At 54.6% G+C, this 27,963-nt stretch overlaps 1 protein-coding gene across 3 annotated transcripts; it reads left to right on the top strand.

Moving 5' to 3' along the window:
* LOC102986461 (ATP-citrate synthase) lies at positions 1–26,505 on the top strand. 3 transcript variants are annotated; one of them, XM_028486091.2, is made up of 19 exons: positions 1–126; positions 5,007–5,188; positions 6,580–6,702; positions 8,427–8,489; positions 8,946–9,136; positions 9,601–9,680; positions 10,752–10,882; positions 11,682–11,800; positions 12,408–12,544; positions 13,382–13,443; positions 14,822–14,939; positions 16,928–17,082; positions 17,533–17,623; positions 18,712–18,741; positions 19,173–19,283; positions 22,103–22,244; positions 22,530–22,698; positions 24,763–24,867; positions 26,161–26,505. In XM_028486091.2, the coding sequence occupies exons 2-19, from the start codon at positions 5,030–5,032 to the stop codon at positions 26,359–26,361; spliced, it is 2,187 nt and encodes a 728-aa protein (XP_028341892.1). In that variant the 5' UTR covers positions 1–126; positions 5,007–5,029; the 3' UTR covers positions 26,362–26,505. The 3 variants fall into 3 exon arrangements, with proteins under 3 accessions (XP_028341892.1, XP_028341893.1, XP_028341894.1); XM_028486092.2 differs by lacking the exon at positions 19,173–19,283; XM_028486093.2 differs by lacking the exons at positions 18,712–18,741; positions 19,173–19,283.
* Positions 26,506–27,963: the final 1,458 nt, after the last annotated feature.

The following is a 27,963-nucleotide window of genomic DNA, read 5'->3' as shown; positions in this document are numbered from 1 at the left end:
GAGAAGCCCGCCAGGGCCCGGACAAAAGCCGGATCCCGGGCGGCCGCGGGAGGCTGGAGCGCTGCTAGTAGTGGCGGTGTTTTGGGGCCTGTAGACCGAGCGCCGCGCACAGGCTTTCGCAGAGAGGTGAGTGGCGGGCGACTGCTTTCGCGAGATGGCCCTCACCTGGTCCCGGAGCTTCCTGCCTCCCTCCCCCAACCCGGAACCACCTCCTCCGACGCCGGCTTCGGGCTCACGCGCCCTCCCTGCACCTGCTTGGAAGTTTTGAGGGTGTTAAGCTTTAGGTTAGCCTTCGCCGGGATCCCGGCTGGTTGCCTCGTGTCGCCCCCTCCCCTCCCCCACTCCTCCACATTCCAGTTCCTGGGAGTTTGCACAGCTCTTGCCGCCGTCCTTGACTGTCTTCTCTCCGCCGAATTGCATTTGCCCCTAACTGGAGCCCCTCATCCGCACCCCGGGGCCAGTCATCGAGCCTCGTCGGGCTTTATCCGGCCACCTCTTGCCCCCATCTGGGTCCCCACCACTGGATGCCGGGGACGGGAAGTAGTGGCTAGTTTCCCCACTCCTACCCCTCATAAGCCGGGCTCGGGCCCTTCCTCTTAGTTCTGTGGAGAGTCGACTGAGCCCCGCGCCGAAGTGGAGGGAGCGAGCGGGGCACGCAGCCGCTGCGGGCCACATGGGGCCGGGCCGACCCAGGCCTCGCCACGAGGACCTAGCCTTGGATCGGCGGCGCAGGAAAGACCCTCCTAGCTCTGGAGGTGCCGTCGGGCCCAGCCGCTAAGCGACAGATGGCCGGGGTACCCGTCTCCCTCCCCACCCTTGGCGTTCATGCCGAGCTTGGTCGAGGCAAGGTCCTCAAGGGGCCGGAGGATGCTGCCGCCGCCCTCCTGTTGGGCTTGGCAGAGGGCCAGTCGCGGCGCCAGCTGCCCTCTCCAACCTTGGAGGATACTGTGAAGTGCCAAGGAGTTCTGCCATTAGGTGGTCCTCCGGAGTCTGCCTGGGAGGAGGGTTTGGGGGGTGGGTCGGAGGGGAGCAGTGCATAGCACAGTTTGGTCAGCCAGCCCACAGCCCGCTTCTCTCTCCACCCTTTAACTTTTCTCTGGGTTCCAGCCAGCTCAGATCATTGGGTTTCTGAGATTCTGAAATGTTGGGTGAAGGACATCTGGTAGACCCAGCTGCCCAGAGGGTTGTTTTCACCTCTTAAAGAGCTGCTGCTGCTGCTTCTTCTTCTTCGTCTTTTTTTAAGCACTCCTTAAACAGCTTGGAGGATGGTGATGGGAACAGCCCTCAGACACTGAGTTGGGTGGTTGGTGCCTCCACCCCCATTCTCCACTATGTTTGCTGCAGTAGGGGACCCTCAGAATTCTGCCCCTCCTTTTACTCCAGGGATTGCCTGTCGTTTCAAAAAAATCCCAATCCTACGGATACTAACCTTAAAATAAGTGCTCTTTGTCCTTCCCACAGAGACCATAAGTAGCATCCCCAGTGGTTCCTCTCCACTGGCTGTGTCCTAGGGATACAGTCCTGGGGAACAGCCTCCTTTCATTCAGCCTTCTCTGTGGGCTGCTTCTGTCCTCGGTGGCTGCTGTGGATGAACTCAGTTCTGGGCCACTTATCCTGTCTGCAGAAAAGACCCCATTCTGCTCAGAAGGTCCCTCCTTTGGATTGAGAGAGAGAGAGAGTGGGTGTGTGTGTCTGTGTGTGTATCTGTGTGTGTGTTTTCAGGTTCCTTGGCATGATTTCTCCCACATTTAGCTAAGTAACAGTTTCTGGGGCCCCAGAGTGGACCCCTGGGGTCTTAGCTCTGCCCTGAAACCATCTCTCACCAGTTTGATAGCACATTCAGTTATTCAGTTCCTGAGGAGGCAGCCCAAGACTCTGTAGTGGGGTGGCTGTGTGGGTGTGTGTGTGTTGTGTTCCCAGCCCAGATTGGTATTGTCACCTGAGCAAGTGTTCTTAGCTATTGGTCTCTGGGCTGTCAGATCATGGTCATAGGTCACCACCTTGAAATGATATGCACAATTGGGTATGTGCACATTTTTCTGGGCTTTTCTTCTGGTGCTCAGAAGAGTCTGAGACCTCAAATAGTTTAAGAGCCACTGGCCTAGAGAGACCCTACTGAATGATTAAACTTGCGGATTTATCTCCACCCAGTCCACTCCCTGGCTTTGTGAGCCTTCTTACCCTGTCTTGAATATGCAGAGGCCAGATTCTTTCCCTGCTTTTATTCTAGCATGTAAATTCTCTGTCTTGGCTTTGAGAGGGCCTTCCCCATCTAAGCAACAGTGCTCTAGTGGCAAATCTGTGTTTGGGTGAACTGGCAAAGCTTTTCTATCCTGTATCATCCCCTGTTGTCTTCTCTCCCATCCCCTCCCGAGGACTGGTTGAAGATGAGTTCTTGGATCTGAGATTTGAACAAGGGCTCAAGAAAATTGTGATTTTTTTTCAGCTGCAGAAGGTCCCATTTCTCATCTGTGTTCTTTCCAAAGTTGGGTCTCTGTTTGGGGAGGTGCCAGGTTTGGGGGGTTGTTGTTCTGGGAGTGCCCTCTGCTGGAGAGGCTTAGCGAGGGGCTTCCTTTCTCCTGGAATCTGTGATCAGCCGGCGGCTGATGTGTCTGAACCGCTAAGGGTGGTCAGCGGCTGCCCCCTCTTTTCTCTGCTTGATCTGCCCTGGGCTGCACTCTGTTTGGGAGGGGGTTAGGGGCACGTGTACCCATCTGATTTCAGGACCAGTTTTTCTGGTCTGAGTCAAGGAGGTTGGGAAATGGAGCTGGAGTGGGTGGGGGGTGGAGGGCTGTGAGGCAGTGGGGCTGGTTGAGGTACCTCCTTCGGAAACTTATGTTGAGAAGGAGCCGGAAGTCATCCCAGGGGAAGGTGAGAAAAGGGAACGTCTCCTTTGAGCCCCTTCCCAGCTACCCGAGTTTGGGCCAGACACCAGACTGAATGCACCCATTGTGCCGAGCTGGAGACTAGCTGGGAGGCTGAGGGAGCCAGCCAAGCCAGGGTGAGAACCTGAAGCCCAGCCTGGCTTTGGGGAGGGAGGTGCAGAGTGGCCCCTGGAACTCTGGCCTTCCCTCAGCTGGGAATGGAGACCAGCCTTCCTGAGTGTATAAACCAGCCAGCCCTCCAGCTCCACCCTCCTTTATTTACACTTGACTTTTCTCTCCCAGCAAATTCAACAACTTCAGTTCTGGGTCTTTGTTGGAGAGGCAGGAGTGACTTTTCCTGACCTGGCCAAGCTCTTGGCATGAATGACTTGGTTTCCTTTCCCTGCCTGTCTCCCCACCCTTTCTTTCCCCAAATCGCTCCTGGCACTACCCAAGGGAGAATGGGTATGTCAGGACAAAGCGATGGGGAGGGAATATGAAGAAATCGTCATCAGAGACTCTTCTCTGAGGTGAAGGTAGGGGAAATGGCCTGGTCCTTGGTGAACTGGTCTTTTCTCTAGGGCTGAGGTATGGGTTTTCTGGGGACCAGGAGTGAGAGGGTTTGGGTTCAAGCCTTGGGTCCCGGACTTCCCTGGTTTGGCAGTGGTTAAGAATCCGCCTGCCAATTCATGGGACACAGGTTCTAGTCCTGGTCCCGGAAGATCCCGCATGCCGCAGAGCAACTAAGCCCGTGCACCACAACTACTGAAGCCCATGCGCCTAGAGCCCGTGCTCTGCAACAAGAGAAGCCACCGCAATGAGAAGCGCGCGCACCACAACAAAGAGTAGCCCCCGTTGGCCACAACTAGAGAAAGCCCGCGCGCAGCAACGAAGACCCAACACAGCCAAAAAAAAAAAGAAAAAAACCTTAGGTCCCCTGCTTTTTTTTTTGGCTGCATTGGGTCTTCATTGCTGCGTGTGGGCTTTCTCTAGTTGCGGTGCGCGGGCTTCTCATTGCGGTGGCTTCTCGTGTTGCGGAGCACGGGCTCTAGGGCTCAGGCTCAGTAGTTGTGGCTCTCGGGCTTAGTTGCTCCACGGCATGTGGGATCTTCCCGGACCAGGGCTCGAACCCGTGTCCCCTGCATCGGCAGGTGTGCTTAACCACTGCACCACCAGGGAAGTCCTCCCCGCCCAACCCGCTTATTAATTAGGCTTCTTGGACAAGTTATCTTAACCCCTCAGAGGTTTTACTCCTCATCTAAGAAACAAGGCCATAAATCTCCATGTCCCTCCCAGGGCTCACATACATGTGACCGAGAATGGTTTCTGCCTCTTCTCCCAACTCTGGCTCAGTTAGAAGTGACCAGTATGGGTCCCCAGAGAGGCCTCTGTTTTGCTCTAAATTAGTAGCTGGATGACTCAGTGGGGTGGGTGGGGTGCACTGAAAGTCACAGTTCCCCCAGCCTGTTTCTGCTCTGAACTTGGGTGGGAGTCTAGTGTCCTGGGAGAAATGGGCTTTGACGTGACTCTTCCTCTTTGCTCCTTGGGGGCTTGGTCCTGCGTGAGGCTAAGTAGACTTGCTCGCCCAGCCTTCAGGCTGGTGATGTGTATAAGAGTGTGAAGTGGGTGAGTCCGGGTGTGGGGGAGACCAAACATGGAGGGCGTGTAAGGCCAGCATTGCACAATTTGGCCGTGTTCCCCACAGGTCACAGAACCAAAGGGTGTGTTTCAGTGTCTGTATGCCCACCTCGGGTGGGACTAGCACTCAGGTTTGGGTCACATCCCTGCTATTCCTGGTCTCCCCATCCGGCTTCCTTTGTGCCAGGATGAATGTGGTCTTGGGTGAGCTAGTTTTCCTAGAGGGAGTGGAGGCCCAGAGTCCCTGGGGAAATAAATGCCACCTTTGTTTTTCTCCAGCATCTTTGCTCATCCATCATTTCCCGATCCTCCTTCTATGATGTTAGAAGTGCTGTTTGAGATCTCCCTTCCATCCCTCCTCCTGGGGCAGCCCTCTTCTCCCTCGGAGAAGCGCTGAGATCTGGTTTTATTGTCTGGGGGCAGCTGGGCGTGAGTCCGCCCTGCTGGAGAAGATAGCGCCTCCATCTCCCCAACCCCTCTGACCAGCCCCTCTCACCCCACCAGGTAGAGCAGGACCCTCCGCAGCCATGTCGGCCAAGGCGATCTCCGAGCAGACAGGCAAAGAACTCCTCTACAAGTACATCTGCACCACCTCGGCCATCCAGAACCGGTTCAAGTATGCCCGGGTCACCCCTGACACTGACTGGGCCCACCTGCTGCAGGACCACCCGTGGCTGCTCAGCCAGGTGAGCCCGCCCCCCGGCCTGAGCCCTCCTCCAGGCCCAGAATCCCAGGAAGAGAAAGCAGTCGGGTTTGCTAGAGATGTCCCCCTGGGGCATGTGATGGCAGACGGCCTGCATGGGTGGGCAGGGTGCGGGGGGGCTGAGCACGTTTTGTGTTTGGCCCTGGGCCCTGCATGCTGAGGTCCCCTGGCATGGCATACAGAGCCTGGACTGGAACTGGACAAACCGGAGTTCAGATGGCAGCTCTCTACTCTCTACAAATTAACCATGTGGCCTGGGGCAAGCCATTTCACCTCTCTACAGTTTTAGATTCCCCATCTGTCAAATGGGCATAACACTCACCCTGTGAGTTTAAGGATTAGTAACCATGTCTGAAAGGTATTCAGTGTGCTGCCTGGCACTTGGTAGATGCTCACTGAAAAACATCCACCCTATCAGGAATGTGTCAGGGCCATGAGGAAGTGTGACGTTGTACTTTGGGTCGGATGGCTGATGGGATCCCCCCTGGAGTAGAGGCTCCTCTCTGTAGATCTCTGCAGGGCTATTGTTGGGACGGTGTCTGGAAGCTTAGACTTCTTTGGCAGGTCCCAGAGGGCGGGGCTGGGACCAGTAGGGGGAGGCGTTCAGGTATGCAGGTTTCCTCCCACCATGAGGCAGCCCAAACCACACAGCGAGCTGCCTCCGGAGGCGGTGAACTTGCTGGTTCTGGCGGTGTGTGAGCAGTGGCTAGGGGCTGCTTGTTGGTCTTATAGACAGGGTTCAAACCCTGGGATCGGGTTGACCAGATGTCCTCTAAGGTCCTTTGTCACCCCAAGGCTCTGTCTCCGTTCTTTTTTTTTGCCGTATGCGGGCCTCTCACTGTTGTGGCCTCTCCCGTTGCGGGGCACAGGCTCCGGACGCGCCGGCTCAGCGGCCATGGCCCACGGGCCCAGCCGGTCCGCGGCATGTGGGATCCTCCCGGACCAGGGCACGAACCCGTATCCCCTGCATCGGCAGGCGGACTCTCAACCACTGCGCCACCAGGGAAGACCCCGTTCTTTCTTTTGAAACACAGGTGCTAGTCCATAGTCTGAGGAGTTGAATGAAGCTAAGATACCACATAGGGAGAGTAGAAAATCACTTACTCATTCAGCAGGTATTCAGTGAGCACCTGCTCTGCCAGACCCCATCCTGGGTGAGGATGGCTTTAGATTCCTGGTTGTTAAAAGAAAGATGTTGGCTGGGGTAGGTGAGGGAAGCTTCTGGGAGTTGACCTTGAAGATTGGGTGGAATTCGCTCTGGGGGTGGGGTGGATTGGAAGCCACCAGGCTACGCTGTGCTTTGGGTCCCCAAACTGTCACCTCTCACTCTACCCTATCTTTTCTTGCCGTAAATACAAACCCGTCTTATTCCAGAGCTTGGTGGTTAAGCCAGACCAGCTGATCAAACGGCGTGGAAAGCTGGGCCTCATTGGGGTCAACCTCACTCTGGACGGCGTCAAGTCCTGGCTGAAGCCACGGCTGGGACAGGAGGCCGCAGTAAGTCTGGGTGTAGGATCGGGATGGATGTGCTGTGGTAACAGAAGCAAATGTGGTCACATCCAGATGAACACTGTGGGTCACCCCCACAGCCAGTCAGATTGCAGCCTGGGGAAGGCAGGAGCCCAGCAGAGCTGCCTTAGGCAGCAGGGCCGCCTGGGTGCTCATTCCCAGCTCCCCTATGAGTGGATGGCAAGATGTGCTGTACAGGTAACCCCAGTACAATTTGAGAGCCAGGCGGAAATGGACTGTTTCTTTAACAGCAGTCGTGGAGATGGGACTCTGAGAACTATTCTGGGAACTCCTTTCTTTTCAATTTCCAGAAAGGGTAGGGTAGCTTGTCATGACCTGTGTATATAAGCGGGTGGGTTAAAAAAAAAAAACAGCAAAACTTGAAGGAGGGAGATGCAGAATCATTTAGGCAGAAACGTTCTTGGGCCAAGAACCTAGGAGGAGGAAACAATTAATAATACTGAAGAGTAAACTTAATTCTTGCCTTCTCCCAGCTCGTTGATCCATTTCAACTCTGTAGATGAGATAGTTAAAGTGAAATATGGCTTAGGAAGGCTAAGTGATGCCCAGAAATAAAATTGCATTTCTTTTTTCTTCTCCCAAAAGGAGCTGGAGAACTGAAGGGAGGGGGAGGAGGCTGAGACTTGGCTTACACTGGGGAGGATGTGCTGTCCATACCTGGCTTTGTCGCATCGGGGGTGACCGTGGACCAGGGTTGAGCTGTTCTCTAGCTTGGTTGCTCAGGAGTAGGATGAAGATGGTGATGGAGCCATCTTCCTTTTCACTGGCCTTCCTCAAATTAGCTCTTCATGTTAATTTCCCAGTTTCTGGCTCTCGTGGGTAAAGGGGGATCCTTGAAGTTATCCACAGGCCTGGGGGTGGAGGGGTCTTGACCTTTGTGCCCCCAGGTCTTTGGGGAGAGGACAGCAGGGTTGGGGTCTGAGCAGTGTCCCCAGGGAGGCCCTCATACTTCCTTCTCCTCAGCTGTCTGTTGGGAGGGGGATGTCAGGAACCTCTGAGCTGGCAGCAGCGTTGACCCCGGCAGGAGCAGCTCATTACCTCTGATGGATCACCGTCTGGTCCTGACTCAGCAGTGACGCATGCGTGGGTGGGCGGGGGCTTCGGGACATGCTGGGAGTGATGAGGGCTGTCTCGCCTCAGCTGCTGCCAGGGACCCACTCAAACTGATTAGCTCTGCAGGCCTGCTGTCCTCAGCCGGGAGAGTCTGTGTGGAAAAGTTTTCCCTGTCAAGCTCCCCTCTCTCCCCGCTCCGAGCCATTCCCTGCGCCTAGACTCATGTTCTGGGGCTGGGTCTCCCTGCCTGAGCTCTGGGATAGGTAGCCTTGATTTGTCTGAGCGCTTTAATTTGTGGCACAGCAGAGGGGGAGAGGCTTCTGATCTCTGCTTTTGGGGGCGGGGCAATGTTGCAGCTCATTTCTCATCCTCCAGAGGAGGCAGGAAAGAATGTGTGAGGTCAGTGTTGAAGTGTAGCTGGCACGAGGTGGTGGATGGAAGAGATCTCATGAAGGCTTCTTGAGCCCATTGCCCTGGTTTCTGGAAAGATCTCTTTCTGGCAGGTGTTGTGGCAGTAGTGCTTGGGCCCCGCCTCTGATGGGAGGGCGAGGTGGAGGGACCAGAGGGCGATCCTTCCTCCTGCCCTGCGAGCAAGACATGCCTTCTGGTCTAAGCTTTATCTCCCTCAACCTCTGTAGGTTGGCAAGGCCAGAGGCTTCCTCAAGAACTTTCTGATCGAACCCTTCGTCCCCCACACTCAGGTATGTGTGAAGTGGCTCCGAGCTGGGTCTTCTCCCTCTGGGAGCTTTGTGCCTGTTGACCCTAAAACGATGAAGGAGAAGTCAAGCTGCTGGAGAAAAACCAAAGGGACCAGAGTCTCTGAAGCGGTGCTAAGGGTTTGAGGGTGCTGCGGAGCAGGGAGTCCAGAGATGAAGGCAAGGGCTTAGTTTGCGGCAGGAAGGAATCAAGGCTGGTAACAGAGGGGACTTCCCAGTGCCTGGATGAGAAGGACTTGAAGGCAGGACCCCTTCCCCCAGAGCAGGTCACGTTGGCTCAGTCTGGACTGTCAAGCCAGCAAGGCAGTGGCCTCTTATCTCTTGTCCTCAAGGGAAAGATGGTGACCTGCTCTTACCTGGTGCGAGGTGTCCACGGGGTTTTAGAAATGATACCACCGGGGTTGGGCCCCTCACCCACGTGGTGCTCTCTTCCCCCGTAAGGAGGAGGAGTTCTATGTCTGCATCTATGCCACCCGAGAAGGGGACTACGTCCTGTTCCACCACGAAGGCGGGGTGGATGTGGGTGACGTGGACGCCAAAGCCCAGAAACTGCTCGTTGGTGTGGACGAGAAGCTGAATCTTGAGGGCATCAAGAAACAACTGTTGGTCCACGCCCCCGAAGACAAGAAAGAGTTGAGTGAGAGGGGTGGCAGGGAGGTGGCAGTGGAGGAACGGGGAAGGCCGACAGCTCTGGGCACAGAGTGGGGAAAGCAGAGTGGTCTTCCCCGTCTGGACACCCACTACACCGCCCCAGCATCCGGCCGGAAGGTGGGGAGCAGGAGGCAGGCACAGCCACTCCCCACCCCCAGGAGGGATGCTGGGGGTGGAGGGGAGGCCGGCTCAGACTGAAATGTGCGTCAGCGTCCCTCACCTCCGTGCCCCGTCTGTCTGGCGTGTGTCCCCGTCCTGCTCCATGCCTGACAGCTCCCTTCCTCCTCAGTGGCTGAAGAGTGATGTCTGGGGAGCAGGGTTTGGAGCAGAAGGTGAGGGGTCAGCGGGGTGGGTGTTGGGAAGTGGAGCTGTCAGTGGCAGTGAGAGATTGCTACCGAACCCACTCCGCCACGGATTGACAGTCCCTCTCTGCCTCCCCCTCTAGAATTCTGGCCAGCTTTATCTCCGGCCTCTTCAATTTCTATGAGGATCTGTACTTCACCTACCTCGAGATCAACCCCCTTGGTAACTATCTCTGCTGGAGTGGGACAAGGCAGAGTCCCAGTACCTATGGTAACCCTGGCCTTGACGTTCCGAGGACCAGACCCGCACTTGCAGGGGGCAGCGCAGACAGCTGTGCCTGGGTGGAGGGATCTCCAGGCTCCTGTTCCTGAGCTCTCAGGAGGCCACAATCATTCCTCTTTTCGCCAACTCCGGTTTCTTTCTTTCTTCTGTGATGGAGAAGTCCTGGTTATGATCTGACTCTGCTCTGTGGCTCTTCCTGCCAGTGGGTTAGGCTGTTCTACCAGGAGCTGAGCTGCCCCTGCATCCGCCTGACCAGTCAGACCCTTCCTTCCTCTTGGTGCCTCGGAGACCCCCGCCCCGCCTCCCCCTCCTGGAGTTGGTCCATCATTGACCCCCAAGGCGGGAAAGACCTTGGCGAAGCCTCTCATGCTGTGAAGGAGGCAGGTGGCGTGGGCTGGCTCTGGCCAGGGCTTCGTAGGGCAAAGTCCTGATTCAGATTGCAACTAGGGATGTAGCCCCTCTAATGGACCAGATGGCTCTGTGCTGACTTAATTAGCTAAATGGCCCTGGGGGAAAGGGAAATGGACTCCAGTGAGGCGGCAGTAAATGAATCCTGCTGGCTGGGGGCCCGGTGCGCCCAGGGCTTCCCACTTCTTGCTGGACTCTAGGACATCCTGGTGTGTGCACCCAGGGGCCTTAGAGACTGTGCCTTAAACACTTTTTTTTTGGTAAATAGCGGGGTTGTGGTGGATGAAGAGTTAAACATTGAAGGCATGGAGTGTAGCATTTTATAAAAATGCTTAAAAATTGCCATGGCAACTGAAACAGACGTTCCTGCCCTATTACCTACAGGTCAGGGAGTGGGGACTGGTCTTGTAGAATTTGTTTTTCCTTGAACGGGGGAAAAGCTGTGTCTCCATAAGGACCAATCTGGTTTCTTGTTGAGCTAGAGAGTTGTTAGGCCTGGGTGGTCGCCCATGGGAATGGTGTGTGGGGAAGTCTGGAGGGGGTTGGAGGTTGATGGTCATCTCTGCTAGGGCCCATGTCTGATTGCCTCTTCTTTTCTTACAGTGGTGACCAAAGATGGCGTCTACGTCCTTGACTTGGCAGCCAAGGTGGACGCCACCGCCGACTACATCTGCAAAGTGAAGTGGGGTGATATAGAGTTCCCTCCCCCCTTCGGGCGGGAGGCTTATCCAGAGGTAAGGCTGGTTTGGGGAGGAGATGGGGAGTGAGGGGGGCCGGCAGGGTGGGGGGATGACTGATCTATGAGCATTTTGGCAACCCTTGTGGGCTATGTATTTGGCAGGAATGGAAGGCCAAGAGCCATTTAATTTTTTTAAAACCCTGGAGGAGGAGGGTGTGGGGGGTCAGCCAAGCCTCTGAATCCCGGCCCGAGATCCTTTTAGACTCCCCACTCAATCAACCTCCCTGGGCTCATGACCTGATTTGTCGTTTCTCAGTAATTCTGAGTGGCTTCCCGAATCCTGTCAGGAAGGTAGTTCTCTCGGCCACTTGCTGAGAATTTTAATTGTTCCTTCCCGCCCCATATCCTCTGAGAGGTCCTCTCCACAGGATCAGGCGTGTGTGACAGAACCCAGGTCAAGGGAAGAGGCTGGGCTGGGGGGAGGGATGGGGCCTGGGGGGCGCGGCATGGGATGCGCTAGGCAGGCAGATGCTGGGAGTGGGGGCCATGCTAGAAGTCGAGTGACATAGCGAGGCCTGGGACTTGGGCAGCGAGCCAAGGACTTGAAGTCTGAGAGAAAGGAGTTGGGAAGTTTGTCTCCAGGCGGTGACTGGCTGTGGGTGGTTTTGGTACTTGGAGACAGCATCGCGTTTTGTCTCAGGCACATGAGGCCCTGCACAGCCCCTTCTCCCTGACGCTGTGAAGGCAATGGAGGACCTCTTCATATGACTCCAGGAGAAGGGGAGGGGTCCTGGGATCTGTGACCTGGTGAAGGGTGTGCCCCCAGGGCCCACCTGTTGCTGTCTGGCCCCTAGGAAGCCTACATCGCAGACCTGGACGCCAAAAGTGGGGCAAGCTTGAAGCTGACCTTGCTGAACCCCAAGGGGAGGATCTGGACCATGGTGGCCGGAGGTGGCGCCTCTGTCGTGTACAGGTGACTGAGATGGCTGCTGAGGGGATGGTGGCCGGGTCCACCTAGGCTTCCCACGTGTGGCCTGGATCAAGTCGCTTCACCTCGGGGTCTCCAGTTTCCCCCTCGGTGCAGAGCAGAACTCGTGGGGCATCCCAGAGGGGCCTACACAGTGTCTCTGCAATCTTCTTCTTTGCTTCAAAATGAAGTTATTAGTTATAATTCTTAAAATTAGTGATACGTGCTCCATGCAAAAGTACAACAAATACGGAAAACGAACCAGAAGGTGAATGTTGCTTGGCTGTGTCACCACCCCTCCCCCTACCAGGTCACCGTGGTGGGTGTCCTTCCAGGTGTCATCGTGCCTGTATGAATAGTCATACTTTTACACTTCCTAGAAGTGTTGGGTAGGGCTGGGAGGATGCCCCCCCCCCCAGGAGAGTCTGATGCAGGACAGTTAACCTTCAAGTGTGACTTGTTTGGGCCTTGAGGGTCTGAGGTCCGAGAGGTCAGTTCCATAGGCTGCCCGGCCTCAAGGCTTCGGGGCGTCTGCGGGGCCTCCCAGGCACCAGGCCGCCACCCTCTGCCACTCAAGCTGGAGCCAGCATTGACTTCTTTGTCTCCCTGGCAGCGATACCATCTGCGACCTAGGGGGCGTCAACGAGCTAGCGAACTACGGGGAGTACTCGGGCGCCCCCAGCGAGCAGCAGACCTATGACTACGCCAAGACGATCCTTTCCCTCATGACCCGCGAGAAGCACCCCGATGGTGAGACACGCGCTCCTTCCCCGGGACAGCCCAGCGGCCTCGGTGGGAACAGCTTTGGCTGGGCTGTGGGGCACCAAGGTTTTCCTGGTCCTTTGCAACCTGGGGCTAGTTATTTAACTTCTGGACCTCAGTTTCCCTGACTGCACAACGGGCAGTGACAGCGTCTGTCAGACTGGGGGCTCCGAGGGGGCGAGGAAGGGATGGCTATGTAAAGCCCTATGAGCAGGTGCAAGCGGGAAGGCGGTGGTGGCATGCTTCTGCTGACTGCTGTAACGCGGTTCTTAGCGACTCACTTACACATTTATTGCCTGGGCTGTGTGATTACCAGCTTTCCTATATCACCTGTCCTGTGTTTTGGGCCTACAGATAACAATTCCCCTTCCCTTGAGCCAGACAGAGATTCCCACCAGGGGTATCCAAAAACCAAGCTGGGTTTCTAGATGCCAGCTAGGAATGATGTAGAGATTCTGTGGGTTCGAGAATTCCCTGGCTGTCCACTGGTTGGGACTCCGCACTCTCCGTGCCAAGGGCCCGGGTTTGATCCCTGGTCAGGAAGTAGGGTCCCACAAGCTGTGCGGCGCAGCCAGAAAAAAAAATTGAGATTTTTCTGGGCTTGGATTAACCACCTGCTTGGTGGCATAGGTTATGGAGAGTTGAGCTGATGACACTGAACAGGCATCAGGAGAGACCTGCTTGCTCCCCCCGCCTCTGCACTGGCATCTCCTAACAGCTGGGAGACGCTCACTCGGGAGAGAGCACTCGCTCAGTTGGATTTCTGGTATGATGCCCAATTCTACCTTTCTAACCCTTTTTTGACTTCTCTTGCTCCAAACCCAGGCAAGATCCTCATTATCGGAGGCAGCATCGCCAACTTCACCAATGTGGCCGCCACATTCAAGGTAACCAGCTGCAGGGGAATGTGGGTGGGTTGGGAGCGGGGAAGGGAAGTTTCTGTGCAAGTAGGTTTGAGACAGAAGCAGGTTGCCATGAATTACCCAGTCCGGGGAGGGGCTTTTGACCTAGGGATGCACAAGACACCGGGATGGATCTGGATCCGAACCTGGGTGTCTCTGGGCAAGCAGCCGACCCTCGCTGGGCCACAGTTCTCCCAGCTGAAGTGTGGGGAGAAGGAATTTCTGCCTTCCCCCCTTTCAGGACCAATTCTTCAAAAACTGGCTTGATTGATCTCATTTCCAACACTCCATTGTAAGACTCTGGGTTCTCTGCACCACCTCCTAGTGTTTGGGGGCAATCGTCTGCCCCTTCTCCAAAAGGTTGGCATGAGGAAGTGTCTGATGCCCTGGGGCTCCCGCTCATCCAGCCAGAGGCCCATCAGCCTGGGTCCCTGTGCACAGGTCAGGGGCGTGGGCCCCAGAGAAAGTGTGTGTGACTGCCGGTCAAGAAGGATGACAGCTAACGTGTCTCGAGACTCCTCCCCTTCAAGGTGGCCGCCTCGGGAGGCCACTTATCCCATCCCGTCAGGTGCTCACTGAAGCCCTTCAAAAGAGTGTCTTCCATCTGGTAGTTCCACATAAGCTTTGAAAATAACGCATAAATAAATGTCAGTCTTGAAAGTTTGAGCTCTCGAGAAGTAGGGGACCAGGAGGGGACCAGGCCTCGCCAGTCCTGCCTAAAACAAGTCCCTAAATGGACCTGATTCAACAAACAAATCTGACACAGGTGAATCTCGACAGCTTTGTTTTAACTTCTGAGCAGCCTGTAATAAAGGCAGTGCCGTCGATAAGGGCGGTTACGTCTGGAGCAGGAACTGTGTGTAGAGCTTCCCGTGAAACGCCATGAGCGACAGAACTTAGACTCAGTAAACTTGCCCTCCATCTGGAGAGACAAAACTGGTCCACGCCTGTACATGCTCCCACGTTTCCAAAGTTGATACCCATTGCAATGCTTTTCCCCCAAATCACTTGAAGAAGCTTTTGTAGGACTTTGACATTTAAGTAGACTATGTCCTGATCACCCTGACAACTCTTGCATAGAACCTCGGTATAGAGTTTCCCCCAAAACTGCAATAAGAGAACAAAAACGACTATAGATGGGATAAGAGAGACCAGCAAAGCCCCACTGGCGTTGGAGGCCCAGCACCTCGCGCATCAAGGGGTGTCACTGCTGGGTGCCCCATGTTCTCACCTCGGCACCATTAACAGTGGTTGCTTGTCCTGGGCCTTTGGGTCGCTTGTGTGTGCAACACATGGTTATAAATGCTTGCTTTATGGCTGTGTTCATTCTAGTGACATGTCTGTTGTCCCTTGGTGCTTCCAGGGCATCGTGAGAGCGATTCGCGATTACCAGGGCCCCCTGAAGGAGCACGAGGTCACGATCTTTGTCCGAAGAGGTGGCCCCAACTACCAGGAGGGCTTACGGGTGATGGGAGAAGTCGGTAAGATGGGGAACCTTTTCTGTCTCTCCCGCCCTGAGTTGTCACGCCTCCTCGGGATTCCTGAAAGAGTCAGTCTTCCAATGCCTCCGTGCCCTCCCAGCCGCCTCTGGAGGTGCAGCTTGCATCTGCTGTTCTGTGCCCTCCTGACACGGAGCACCTGACCGAAACCTAAATTCAGAATGGGCGGGAAGGCATTTTCATTCAGCTGTCCGTTTAGCAAATAATTGTGGAAGGCCCGCTGTGTGCCGGGCCCTGTGCTGAACCCTGGGGTCACAGCCACATGCGACAGATGACGGGCAGCAAGCCCTCGTGCAGTTGAGGACAGTGACTGCAGCGTCAGACGGCATGAAGGAAGACGAGCAGGAGGAAGGGGGGGGCATCTGTGCATCTGGCATCTGTGGGAGGGGACAGGGCAGTTGTAAATGAGGCAGTCGGAGAACGCTTGACCAGAAAGGTGGCATTTGAGCAGAGACCTGGAGGAGGGAGCAGTCAGTGGTGGCTGTCTGCCGAGGCAAGGGCAAGCCCCAAGGCCCTTGGGTAGGACCAGCTGGGAGGGCTGAGGGACTGGGGTCGGGAGAGTGAAGGTAGGGAGTGCGGGGTTGGAGGCAGAGAGGCCGAGGGGGCAGATCTGCGCGGGGCTGGAACAGGTCCCGTGGGCACTTGGCTGTGACCCTGGCAGCTGCTGGAAGACTGAGCGGAGGGGTGACACAATTTGACTTAGGTTTGAGAAGGTTGTTTAGGCTCCTGGGTGGAGACGAGACCAGAGGGCAGCCAGGTCGAAGCAGGGGGACTACCTAGGAGGCTGCGGCAGCCTCCAGGGCAGAGTGGTGGCCTGGACTGGGGGGCGGAGGAGGGAGACAGTGGTAAGTGTCCAGGCCCCGACCGCTGGTGGCCTGGATGGAGGGAGGGGTCCGGTAATTGATAGAACCAGAGGGAGTTTCCCCTCGCTGAGCTGAGGGCAGAGAGGGTGTGGGTCCATTTTGGTTTCCTTTCTTCCTTCTGCATTTTGGGCGTCTCCTGCAGGCTCCTGAGACCTCAGACTCAGAGCCGTCAAGAACTTGGGGACCACGTCACGTCAGTGAGGACGAAGATTGGGTCTCCCTGAGTTGACCTGATAGAACCAGCAGCTTTGGTCTTGAGTGAAGCGCAGCCCCGTTGCCAAGAGCAGTTATGTGTGGGGCGGGGGGCGGTGAGGGTGAGGAGGATATGAGACGTTCCTGCTCGGTGATCACGCCCTCTAACTGGAGAGACAGAACCTTTCCACCTTCCCATTTTCCCAAATCTGATATCCATGGCAAACACTAACCCACCTAGATCACTTGAAGTGGTACCAAGTCCTAGTTTTCACCTAAAACCGCGGACCTGCCATGGACGTAGCCCTCGGAACAGCACAGTGAATGTTACTCAGTCGCGCCTGGGACGTTAAACTCACGGGACAGTGAACAAGTAAACAGCGGCTGGAACAAGAGGCTGTTTGGTGGGGATCTACAGGCAGGGCAGTGTGGAGGGGAGCGATTGTCGAAGTCAGGAAAGCCTTTCCCAGGAGGTGGCGCTTGAGCTGAGCTGAGTGACAGCCAGGTAACGGCTCCATGCAGAGGAAGGAACGGGGCCAGAGCCCTGGGGAAAGGAGCCCGGCTGTTCAGGAACAGAGGCCGGGCCTGGGTGGCTGCGGTGTGGTGGCCACGGGCGACAAATCTGGAGGGGGTTGGAGAGCCGGGGAACGGGAGGAACGCGGGCTCTCATGATGCCTGTGGTCCCTGGAGAGTGTCTGTAAAGCTGTTTCTTGCTCTTATTGGCAGGTAACCTTTACAAAGTTTTGTTTGGTGGTGAAGATAATGACCACCAACTTCTCCTGGGAAAACTGGTCTTGCACAGAAAGCGCCAGACATCGGGCGGGCTCTAAAGGGGCCTTGCCAGAGTCGTGTGGCCTTCCTTGCAAGGCACTTATTAGGAGACTTGAACCATGGATGCTTTTCCGTCCCTCACAGGGAAGACCACTGGGATCCCCATCCATGTCTTTGGCACCGAGACTCACATGACGGCCATTGTGGGCATGGCCCTGGGCCATCGGCCCATCCCCAATCAGCCGCCCACAGCGGCCCACACTGCAAACTTCCTCCTCAACGCCAGCGGGAGCACGTCGGTAGGTGCCAGTCTTCCTCTGCTGTAAAGCCCGCAGAGTCATCTTTGTCGCCCCTCATATCCCATCCCATCCTGGGCACAGTCCCCAGCTTTTGGGGGGCATCGGGGAGGTATGGGGAGAAGGTAGTATGTGGTTGGTTTCTGTATCTCTGCCAGTTTTTTCTGCCCTATCAAGGTAGTGTAATGGAAAGACCAGGGATTTTTTAATCAGACCTGAGTTCAAGGGAGGAACCTTGGTGGGTATCGCCAAGGACCTCAGTTTGCTCACCTATAGCTTGGGGACAGTACTAATTCCGATCTCAGAGGGTTGTTAAATAGTTCTTTTGGAAGCAGCTTGTAGAGAACAGAGCTGTGCGTAGTTCTTGTTACCTGAGTTGTTTGGGGCCTTAATGACCGGTAGCTTTTTTTGCAGCTGTTCCCTGCGACTGTTTCTCTCTCCTTGTCCCCCCAGACTCCAGCCCCCAGCAGGACGGCATCTTTTTCTGAGTCCAGGGCTGATGAGGTGGCACCTGCCAAGAAGGCCAAGCCCGCCATGCCACTAGGTAACTCCCAGCGGTTTCAGGACCCTCCTGTCCCCCTTCCCTTCCTGGGCCCCGCTGGGCCAGCAGAGGTGGATGGAAAGCGGTTTGGGCTTTGCTTTTGGGCATGGTGCAGGGGATGGGAACAGACACGAGGAAGTGGTGGCTGGAGCCTTCCCCGTGGGCTCTCCTGGTGCTGAGGGCCCACGCTGTGCCTGGGCCACCCCACACCCCATTGTCTTCCCCTCCGCCCCCTTCTCTGGGGTGTGTGAGCTGGGCAGGGAGGCTGCGGAGGAGACAGGGTTACAGAAATACCAGGTGGGGGCAAGGTCCCTCAGACTCTCCTCCTGAGTGGACGGCAGGAGCCCAAAGCTCCGAACGGCTGAGAACTCCCGTGCCCACGCCCCCAACCATCCTGGGGCTCTTACCAGGACATTCCCTTCCGGTGAGCCCACCACAAGGGCACACATTGTCTACCAGCCCGTCTGTGCTTTGCCTGCTCGTCTCTCCCTTCTGTGATTCATCAGAGACATGATCCCTGCCAGCCAGCCCTTGCAACCAGCACTAGGTAACCTGTGTTAGTTACCACTGGGCTGATGTGGCCTGTGCGGCCTCTTCCTGGGACGGACAGAGCGTGCTTAAGGCATCTTGTGAAATAGTGGCGCTGGCTGCAGGCACTCAAGATTGGAAGCCGCCGCCCTGCAGTCCCCAAACTGGCAGCTTTGTCCACAGCACAGAATGACAGGTCCAGTCCCTCGGCCTAATCATCTCACTGTGCTTCATGGGGACGAAACAGGTTAAGAGGGTGGGACCGGGCCCGCTGTCCCTCTGGAGGGCCTGGGCCTTTGGTGTTCAGCACACCCTCCAAGCTTTGGTGCTTTTGCTCCTCTCTGCGCTCTGTGGTCCTCCTCCCCTTCTTGCCCTCCACTCAGCTGATCGGGGGTCTCTCTTCTGTTGGCCTTGCTCCTGTCTGTTGTGAATAGACAAGAGACGGTGAGCGCAGCAGCCCTGCAAGGCTTGTCCGTGGACCCCCTCCCTGTTCCCACCCGCTCCCTCCAAAGCCTCCAGCCATCAGCGGGTCACTCAGTTGCCTTGGTCATTTTCTTTGACAGATTCAGTCCCAGGTCCAAGATCCCCGCAAGGTAGGATGCCCCCAGCTCCGCGTGTGGCTTGTTAGCGGGTTATAGTCTTACGGTGTGCTTTGTCTCCCCGTCCCCGGTGGGTTGCAGTGTTGTCTGGTATACTTTCTGTCCCTGCCTCGGTGTGGCCTGCCTCAAGTCCTAGTCTTCGCTCTCCTTTCTTTCCCACCCCTGCTTATTTCACGCCCCCACTTTCCTTGCCGTGGGGCTGTGACGCCATACGTGGGAGGGGGTGGAGAGCGCAGGAGGGGCAAGAGCCAGGCCCACAGCCTTGGAGAGTGGGGTGGAGCCGAGGAGGGAGGGTCCTCCTGGGAAAGAGGGAGCCATGGAAACTGAAGGGGGAGTGGCAGAGCCAGCGGGCCAGGAGGGGAGCCACTGACCACCTGATTTTCATCTACATACCTTGATGTCCTCGTTTTCTTTTCCCACCTCAGCCTCACCACCGCCGACTTCATCCCAGACTCCCAGCACCAGGGACAAGTTTAGATTTCGCTGGGATTTGGGTGGAAGACAGAATGGAGAAGGAGAGAGAGAGACCCAGAAGGGTGTGCAGTAAATCTGGAGGAGGGACTGGGCTTTGTCTGGTGTGTGAGGTCACGGTTTAGCAGCGACATTTTCTGTGTGTGTTCACACACACTTGTACACGTTCATCTGTTGACCGAGGTGAATAGGTTCATTGAGGTGAATAGGTGAATCACTTCAAAGTGTCGGGGCCTCCATTTACCTTTTTGACATTGACAGCTGTGAGAGATCCCCCGCTCTGGGGAAGGGGAGTTTCTGGTGAAGGGGGGTTTCGTAGTGATGACCTCTGACTCCTTGCTAAGAAGAGGAAAGGGGTAACTAGGCAAGGTCAAGTAGCCCTTCCTCCCCTACCTCTGGCAGCATCCACTGTTACCTAAAAGACCAGACCTGAGGCTGAGCCCTGCGCAGAAGGACAGAAGGAACGGGGGCAGACTCTCAGCGAGAGAGCTCTTGGCTGTGGAGGGTGGAGGTGGGGTTTAGTCTTACTGTCCTGAGCGGTGCTGAGACGTGGGAGAGGAAGGATGGCGGTGGATCAGGAAGGGAGGGTAGATTGGGCCAGGACAGCAGAGCCAGTGGAGGAGCCTGGTGGGGGCTTAGCCCTGGAGCACAGGTTCTCTCTGGGGCCTCCATCTGTGCCGCTGCCGGGCTGAGGATTGCCACCTTCAGCTTCGCCTTCTCTGTTCTCTGAGAGCTCCAGTTCTGCCCCCTTTCGAGCTGGAAGTGCGGGGGGGTTCGTAGAGATTCCAGGCCTTGTCCTGATTTCTGTAGCCTCTCGGGTGGACAGATGGGTGTATGTGCACATGCGCGCGTGCTGACTCTTGGGGGCGTGGGCTCCCCGAGGCTGGGGAGTGGTGGGGCCGTGCTGGCTTTATATCCCTCCTCAGTTGCACAGTTGAGCTGCATCTCAGGTTAGGACAGAATCCTGGCTCTGATGCCAGATGACCTACCATCTTCATCATTTGGCAGCTCTGGCCTTCAGTTTTTCTGGGACTGCAAAGTGAGGGAGCTGGATTAGGTGGCCTCCCTTGTTCTGTGATCTCATGTCTCATTGGAACCCAGACGGGTCCAGGGCACGGTAAATCCCGGGTGTTTGCACCATCAGGAGCCTTCTGTCGCCAGAAGCTTATGGCTGTGATGGAAGAGGCAAGCCTGCGTAGGGATGAGAATCTTACATGCCTTGGGAAACTGGTCTCTTTTAGCCAAGCCTGTGCTAGTACAGTAGGTTAATTAATACCAATGCCCCTGAGCTCTGCATTATTTTCCTTGGGGGAGCTGAGAACCTCCCCGGTGGGCTGCTTTTCTCCAGCGGAAAGCAGGAGGGTCAGGTGACCTTCCTGTCTGGGGTGACAGCTCAGGGATGCACTTCCGCCAGCTCTTGTTGTTCCCCTCACCCCTTTCCTGACGCCCCTTTCCTGCCAGCCTGTCCAAGAGCATTGTTCTGAGCAGGAAAGAGCCACCTGGGAGGAGGCTGCGGGGAGAAGGTCAGGTGAAAGCTCAGTTAGGATCAGGCTACAGCAGACCTCTTCATTGGACCTACGCTGACCTAGAATCAAGAGGATTCAAATCCTGTCCCGAGCTGGCTTATGTCCAAATTCACAGGTGATAAGGATTGTTGGGGAGCTGTTTGAAGTCTTGTGGTAGACAACAGGGTCCTACTGTATAGCACAGGGAACTATATTCAGTGTCCTTTTATAAACCATAGTGGAAAAGAATATATGTATGTATAACTGAGCCACTTTGCTGTACAGCAGAGATTAATACAACATGGTAAATCAACTATACTTTTTTTTTTTTTTTTTTTTTTTGCGGTACGCGGGCCTCTCGCTGTTGTGGCCTCTCCCGTTGCGGAGCACAGGCTCCGGACGCGCAGGCTCAGCGGCCATGGCTCGCGAGCCCAGCCGCTCCGCGGCATGTGGGATCTTCCCGGACCGGGGCACGAACCCGTGTCCCCTGCATCGGCAGGCGGACTCTCAACCACTGCGCCACCAGGGAAGCCCTAAATCAACTATACTTTAATTTTTAAAAGTCCAAGGGACTTCCCTGGTGGTCCAGTGGTTAAGACTCCATGCTTCCTAAGTCGGAAAGGGGAAAACAAATATCGTATATTAACGCAAATATGTGGAACCTAGAAAAATGGTACAGATGAACCAGTTTGCAGGGCAGAAATAGAGACACAGATGTAGAGAACAAATGTATGGACACCAAGGGGGGAAAGCAGCGGGGGTGGGGGTGGGGGGATGAATTGGGAGATTGGGATTGACATGTGTACGCTAATATGTATAGAATAGATAACTAATAAGAACCTGCTGTATAACAAATAAATAAAGTTAAATTTAAAAAAAAAACCAAAAGAACAAAAACAGCTCTGTGCTTCCACTGCAGGGGGTACAGGTTCAATCAATCCCTGGTTGGGGAACTAAGATCCCGCATGCCCACACCCCCCGAAAAAAAAAAAAAGTTTTTAAAAAAAAGTCGGTCACCCAAATTGGGAGAGCTTAACATTTTTTTCTGGTGACTTTAAAAATAATTGATCAAGCCCTCATTTGCATATGTACACCTTTCCTGTGAAGTTGAGCAGGTCCTGTAGGAATTCTGCTGTCTGTTCACTGCTGAGCCCTTTGCCAGACAGGCAGGTCCCCTCAGTTCATTTTGCGCTCTCTGCCACCTCTTTCCAGAAGAAATCTAGGCACCTCTTCCCCCACGTTCTCAGAGTTCCATCTTCTTGACATTCCTTTGCAGTTTTGATGCGTCGCCCTCGCGGGACGTGGGGCGTGGAGGGGTCTGGCAGGCAGCCCCCGGGGGGGTGTGTTCTGGGTGTACTCGCTGTGTCTCTGCCCCCCAGGAAAGAGCGCCACCCTCTTCAGCCGCCATACCAAGGCCATCGTGTGGGGCATGCAGACCCGGGCCGTGCAGGGCATGCTGGACTTTGACTACGTCTGCTCCCGCGACGAGCCCTCGGTGGCTGCCATGGTCTACCCTTTCACGTGAGTCGCGCATGGCAGGGAGGCTGGACGCGGCCGCCGAGCGGGATGTCCTCATCCCATCTCCTCCAGCAGCAGCACAGAGCTGGGCGAGCCCTGGATTGTCCCCTTTGCCCGAGAAGCACCTGCCCGCCCCAGACGGGGGCGGTCGATGTTCCTGGGGGATCTTTTTCCCCCACAGACTAAACTCTTTGAAGGCAGACCCTGCCTTTCCGCCTTCCAGGTGAAGCCCCTCCCAAGCCCTGGCAGGTTAAGAGTGTCCTGACCCTTCCTCTGCCTTTCTCACAGCGGGGACCACAAACAGAAGTTTTACTGGGGTCACAAGGAGATCCTGATCCCCGTCTTCAAGAACATGGCTGATGCCATGAAGAAACACCCGGAGGTGGACGTGCTGATCAGCTTTGCCTCCCTGCGCTCGGCCTATGACAGCACCATCGAAACCATGAATCACGCACAGGTAGCTCACTGCGCCCTGGGGCGGGAGGCAGGGGCACCCTGAATGGCGTCCGCTGCGACAAAGGCCTTGGGACTCGGGACTGGCCAGTGATTTGGGGGACAGTGGTTGGAGACCTGATCTTCAGGAGGCAAGGTAGTCACCAAGGGTAGGTGGGCTGCTTACCCAGTCTGGCAAAGAGTCAGTCTGGGGTCATCTGCCTCCACCAGGTCCTCTCTGTGCTGAGACTGGCTTTCAAAAGAGGATCAAAAGCACTTTTTTTGCTTATTGTAAAATTGTTACGTATTTATTATAGAAAAGAATTAAATGCTGATAGTAAGAAGAAGAGGGTAAATACCTCAAGTCTCATTTCCCAGAAATACGGTTGCTGACGTTTGAGTACATCCTTATTCACACCTTTTTCTGGGTTTGAACAAATGGAATAACGCTGTATCTATTTTATAATCCTTCAGTGACTCCTTTTCCACATCAATCATTTTTGCTTTTTCAAGTCTCATGATGAGCATACATCCTTAATTGTTTCCCCAGCGTAAATGTCCCCAAGTCAAACTGCTGCATCAGAATGTGCAGATTTGAAAGCCTTTGATCCATCCTGCCCAGGTGCCCTCCAGAAAAGTCCAGAAATGGGGACATAAACTCCCATCACTAGTTTGAGAATGCCTGTTTCTCTGTACCCTTGCCAACATTGAACGCTTGGACGTAAAGAACGTATATACTTGACAAAATGATAGGCATTCTATTTAATTTGCATATCTTTGATTATTAACTAAGATGAGCTTCGAAAATATGTATTGGCCATTTGCATTCTGTGACATGGCCTCACCTCCTTTTTTTCTGTTGAGGTGTTTATCTTTTTTGTTACTGATTTGTAAGAGCCCTTAGGGATTAAGATATTGATTTTTCTGTTCAAAATTGTTGTCTTGATCCCAGCCTGGCTTACTTCAGTTTATGACTGGAGTAGACTTGTTTTGATATCTCGATGAAGCAAAAAAGAAAACACACCTGCTAAAAATGAGTGGCTTTTCTAGTTTAGAACCAAGGTTGGTGAACTACAGTGCAAGGGCCAAACCCAGCTCCCTGCCTGTTGTAAATAAAGTTTTATTGGAACACAGCCATGCTCACTCATTTACATATTGTCCGTGGCTGCTTTTATGCTGCAGAGGCAAAATTTAGTCGTTACCACAGAGACCACATGACCAACAAACCCCAAAACACTATCTGGCCCTTTATAGAAAATGTTTGCCTTGCATCTTTCCCACCACCCCCCACCACCCCCTCTGGCTTCTCCCTCAGCGCACTCTCTGGTCCAAGTGTGGAAGCAGCTTGTTTCTATCAAGGTTTTGTCCTGTTGGGGATGTAGAGTCAGAGCCTCAGAGGGCACAGCAGGGATAGCCCTAGATAGCTGCTTTATGATCCGGCGCCTGGACAGGTGGGAAACAGGTGGGGCTGAGTCTCATGAGTTTTTGGACAGGTGAGAATATAACAGTTTTGACTACAGCAAGTTTTCAGAAACATTCGTTCCACTTGGTTACTGACTCGCTGCGGTGTTAACGAATGGAGTGCAGTTTTGGGTGCCTCTCTTTGGGGGGAGGGTTGAATGATCAGGGTAGGAACAGAGGCCTGTGGGAAGAAGGGGGTGCATTTTTTATTTTTTTTAAAAATAAATTTATTTATTTATTATTGGCTGTGTTGGGTCTTCGTTTCTGTGCGAGGGCTTTCTCCAGTTGCGGCGAGCGGGGGCCACTCTTCATCGCGGTGCGCGGGCCTCTCACTGTCACGGCCTCTCCCGTTGTGGAGCAGAGGCTCCAGACGCGCAGGCTTAGTAGTTGTGGCTCACGGGCTTAGTTGCTCCGCAGCATGTGGGATCTTCCCAGACCAGGGCTTGAACCCGTGTCCCCTGCATTGGCAGGCAGATTCTTAACCACTGTGCCACCAGGGAAGCCCGGGGGTGCATATCGTTATCATTACTCCTGGAAGGGGGCCTGGGAGATGGGTTCTGGAATGGTCACCGCCTCGACATCTCAAGTGGTGAAATGATAACGGGAAGGGACTATCCTTGTGCTCTAGATCCGGACCATCGCCATCATAGCTGAAGGCATCCCCGAGGCCCTCACGAGGAAGCTGATCAAGAAGGCGGAGCAGAAGGGAGTGACCATCATTGGACCTGCCACTGTGAGCATCCCTTCCACTTCTGGGCCCGCAGGAAGCTCATTGCTGACTCTACTGTCTCCCGTCTAGTTTGAAAAGATTGAGAGAGTACCTGTTGAAAGTCAGTCTGTCCATTTCCAGTTTTTTTTCCGGCGGCGCCGAACGGCCTACAGAATCCTAGTTCCCCAACCAGGGATTGAGCCCAGACCCCGGCAGTGGAGGTGCCGAGTCCTAACCACTGGACCGCAAGGGAATTCCCTGTCCGTTTCCAGTTAATTTTTTAAAGGGCTCTCTCTGCAGACCATATCACCTTTACAGTTTCGAGGGGCTAACAAGATTTTTTTAAGTGTCCACCCTCAGACAACCATAGCATGGTCTTTGATTATTCCTTCAACTGTAAACCAAAGAAAAATCTACCTAGGGACCTCATTTTTGACCCAAAGGCCTTTACATAAGAAAAAAATTGCCCCGTGAATGTCTTTTTTGTTGTTTGTTTTTACTTAGTTGTTGCATTAAAAATTTGGCTGAAGCTAAGAATTTTTTTTTAACATCTTTTTTGGAGTATAATTGCTTTACAATGGCGTGTTTCTGCTGTATCACAAAGTGAATCAGCTGTATGTATATATATATCCCCACATCCCCTCCCTCTTTCATCTCCCTCCCATCCTCCCTAACCCACCCCTGTAGGTGGTTACAGAACACCGAGCTGATCTCCCTGTGCTATGCGGCTGCTTCCCACTAGCTGTTTTACATTTGGTAGTGTATATATATGTCCATGCCAATCTCTCACTTCGTCCCAGCTAACCCTTCCCCCTCCCCATGTCCTCAAGTGTAAGATTTTTGAGCTAAGCAAGGGACCTTTCATCTTGGAGGTAGAGGGTGATCTTGAGCAGAGGGGCACACTTGCATCAGACACCTTTACTGGGTGCTGTTGCCCATTTGGAGCAAAAGAGGCGACCTAACCCTGAGTATACACCTCCAAATCTGCAGTCGTAAGCCATGTTTTACCAGTAAGGCTCCCTTTTTTCTCTGTGATGTCTCTTGATGGGGAGAAGAGAGTCTTCCTCAGCAGGAAACCTGACATGCAGGTGCTGGCCAGGGTGGGCTGGGCAGGTAATCCCGGGCTCTGTGACCCCCCCCTCCCCCCGCCCCGGGGGAGAAGAGAGTCTTCCTCAGCAGGAAACCTGACATGCAGGTGCTGGCCAGGGTGGGCTGGGCAGGTAATCCCGGGCTCTGTGACCCCCCCCCTCCCCCCGCCCCGAGCTCTGTGGTCAATCAGCCCGCCCTCCTCCCTGACCGCGGTTTCCGCCCCTGCAGGTTGGTGGCATCAAGCCCGGGTGCTTTAAGATTGGGAACACCGGCGGGATGCTGGACAACATCCTGGCCTCCAAGCTGTACCGCCCCGGCAGCGTGGCCTATGTCTCGCGTTCGGGCGGCATGTCCAACGAGCTCAACAATATCATCTCTCGGACCACGGACGGCGTCTACGAGGGCGTGGCCATCGGCGGGGACAGGTGATCAGCTGAGGGACAGGGCGCTAGGTCCTCTATCTCTGCTCGCCGCCCACCGCCGAGTTCCAGGCACATAGGGGTGTTGCTTAAGTCCATAACATGGGGCATCTCTTCTCTGTCTCAGGACCAACATGAGCATAAGATCAGAAAATACAGAAAAAGACACAGAAAGGTGTTTTAAAAGGTGTTTGGGCTTTGCGGGTAATTCCCTTTGTTGTCTGAGTTGTGGCCAGAGGGTGGCAGCAGAGTGCAGTACTTAGCAGGGCTCATTCTGAAATCAGACCCCGGGGGTTCAAATCCCAGTTTCCCTGTTTGGGGGTGGGGGGGCGGGGGGGGGGCAGTCCTGGGCAGGTTACCAACCCTCCCTAGACCTCCATCAGCCTTACGTGGCAAACGGGTAAAGTCATAGTCCCTACCTCCTGGGGTTGTTGGAGGATTAAATGAGACTAACACAGGGCCTGGTGCTTAGTTAGTACTCAGTGCTAGTTGTAGTTAATAAGAGTGAAAGGAAAAACTGTTCCTTTACTCACTACCGTACTCATACTTCCGGCCACAAATGTGGCCAGATTTTCCCACACCAAGCAGTTCTCTGATTCTCTGCAGATACCAACCGGAGGTCCAACAATTCAGTTCAGTTCTGACACTCTACTTCGAGATAGCATCATAGCGTCAGGTCCCACAGGTTCAGGGCTCAGTCCCACAGGAGTGCCCCCAACTTCATATGTCAGTCGCAAGTCCAGCCGTCTGGTACTTCTGACCACCAGCTATAAATCGGAGGTTCCCATGACCCCCTCCTCGAGTTCGATAATTTGCTAGAAGGGCTCACAGAACTCAGGAGAAGTTTGCTCACTAGCTTACCGGGTTATTACAAAAGGATGCAACTTGGCAACAACCAGATGGAAGAAGTGCATAGGGCACGGCACGCTGGGTGGGTGGAGCTTCCCTACCTTCTCTGGTGAGCACACCGCGGGAGCCCTCCAAGAGTTGCCTCATGAGAACAGAGGACACTCCTATCACCCCCATGACTAAGGAAATTACAAAGTGTCTGGGAGGACTGTGGCAGGAACCGGTGTCAAAGACCAAATATCGGAACAAAAGAGGCGCCTAGCACCCCTGGTCACACAGGAGATTACAAGGGTTTTCAGAGCTCCGTGTCAGGAACTGGGAGCAGAGACGTATACATGTTTCTTATTATTTCACAAGTAGTGTCCTCATTACTTTTGTTAGTAGGAACAGTAGTCAGTAGGTCATCAATTGAGTAATGTCTTAGAGCAATGCCTGGTACGTATTACCATAATAAATGTTAGCCATTACTGTTTACTGTTATTACTGCTGTTACTACTGCAGCTGTTTGGCTCAGAAACCAAAAGCTGTTGGGAGAGTGAGTCACCTTGTCAGTCTTCCTGGCTGTCCCAAGTCATTTCAAATGGAACAACTGCGTGAGAAGGGACTTTCGCTGAGGTCTTCAGGGAGGTGGCCTTGGGACCCCTAGTCCCCAGGTGCTCCCTGACAAAAGGCTCTGGGTCAGACGAGTCTGGGCAGTGCTGCCAGTTATACTGTCCTCTTGGGATTTAAATGCTCCTGAGCATATCAGAAGCACCTGAAGATC

This window comes from Physeter macrocephalus, unplaced genomic scaffold (assembly GCF_002837175.3).
Source record: "Physeter macrocephalus isolate SW-GA unplaced genomic scaffold, ASM283717v5 random_624, whole genome shotgun sequence".
NCBI lineage: Eukaryota > Metazoa > Chordata > Mammalia > Artiodactyla > Physeteridae > Physeter > Physeter macrocephalus.
Note: the sequence above shows the minus strand (reverse complement) of the source record. Positions and strands in the feature narration are given on the sequence as shown.

Coding starts and splice junctions, on each gene's coding strand:
- LOC102986461 (XM_028486091.2), top strand. CDS start 5,030: ATGTCGGCCAAGGCGATCTCCGAGCAGACAGGCAAAGAACTCCTCTAC. Junction 11,801..12,407: donor GGCGCCTCTGTCGTGTACAG/GTGACTGAGATG, acceptor TCTCCCTGGCAG/CGATACCATCTGCGACCTAG. Junction 14,940..16,927: donor ACGGGTGATGGGAGAAGTCG/GTAAGATGGGGA, acceptor CGTCCCTCACAG/GGAAGACCACTGGGATCCCC.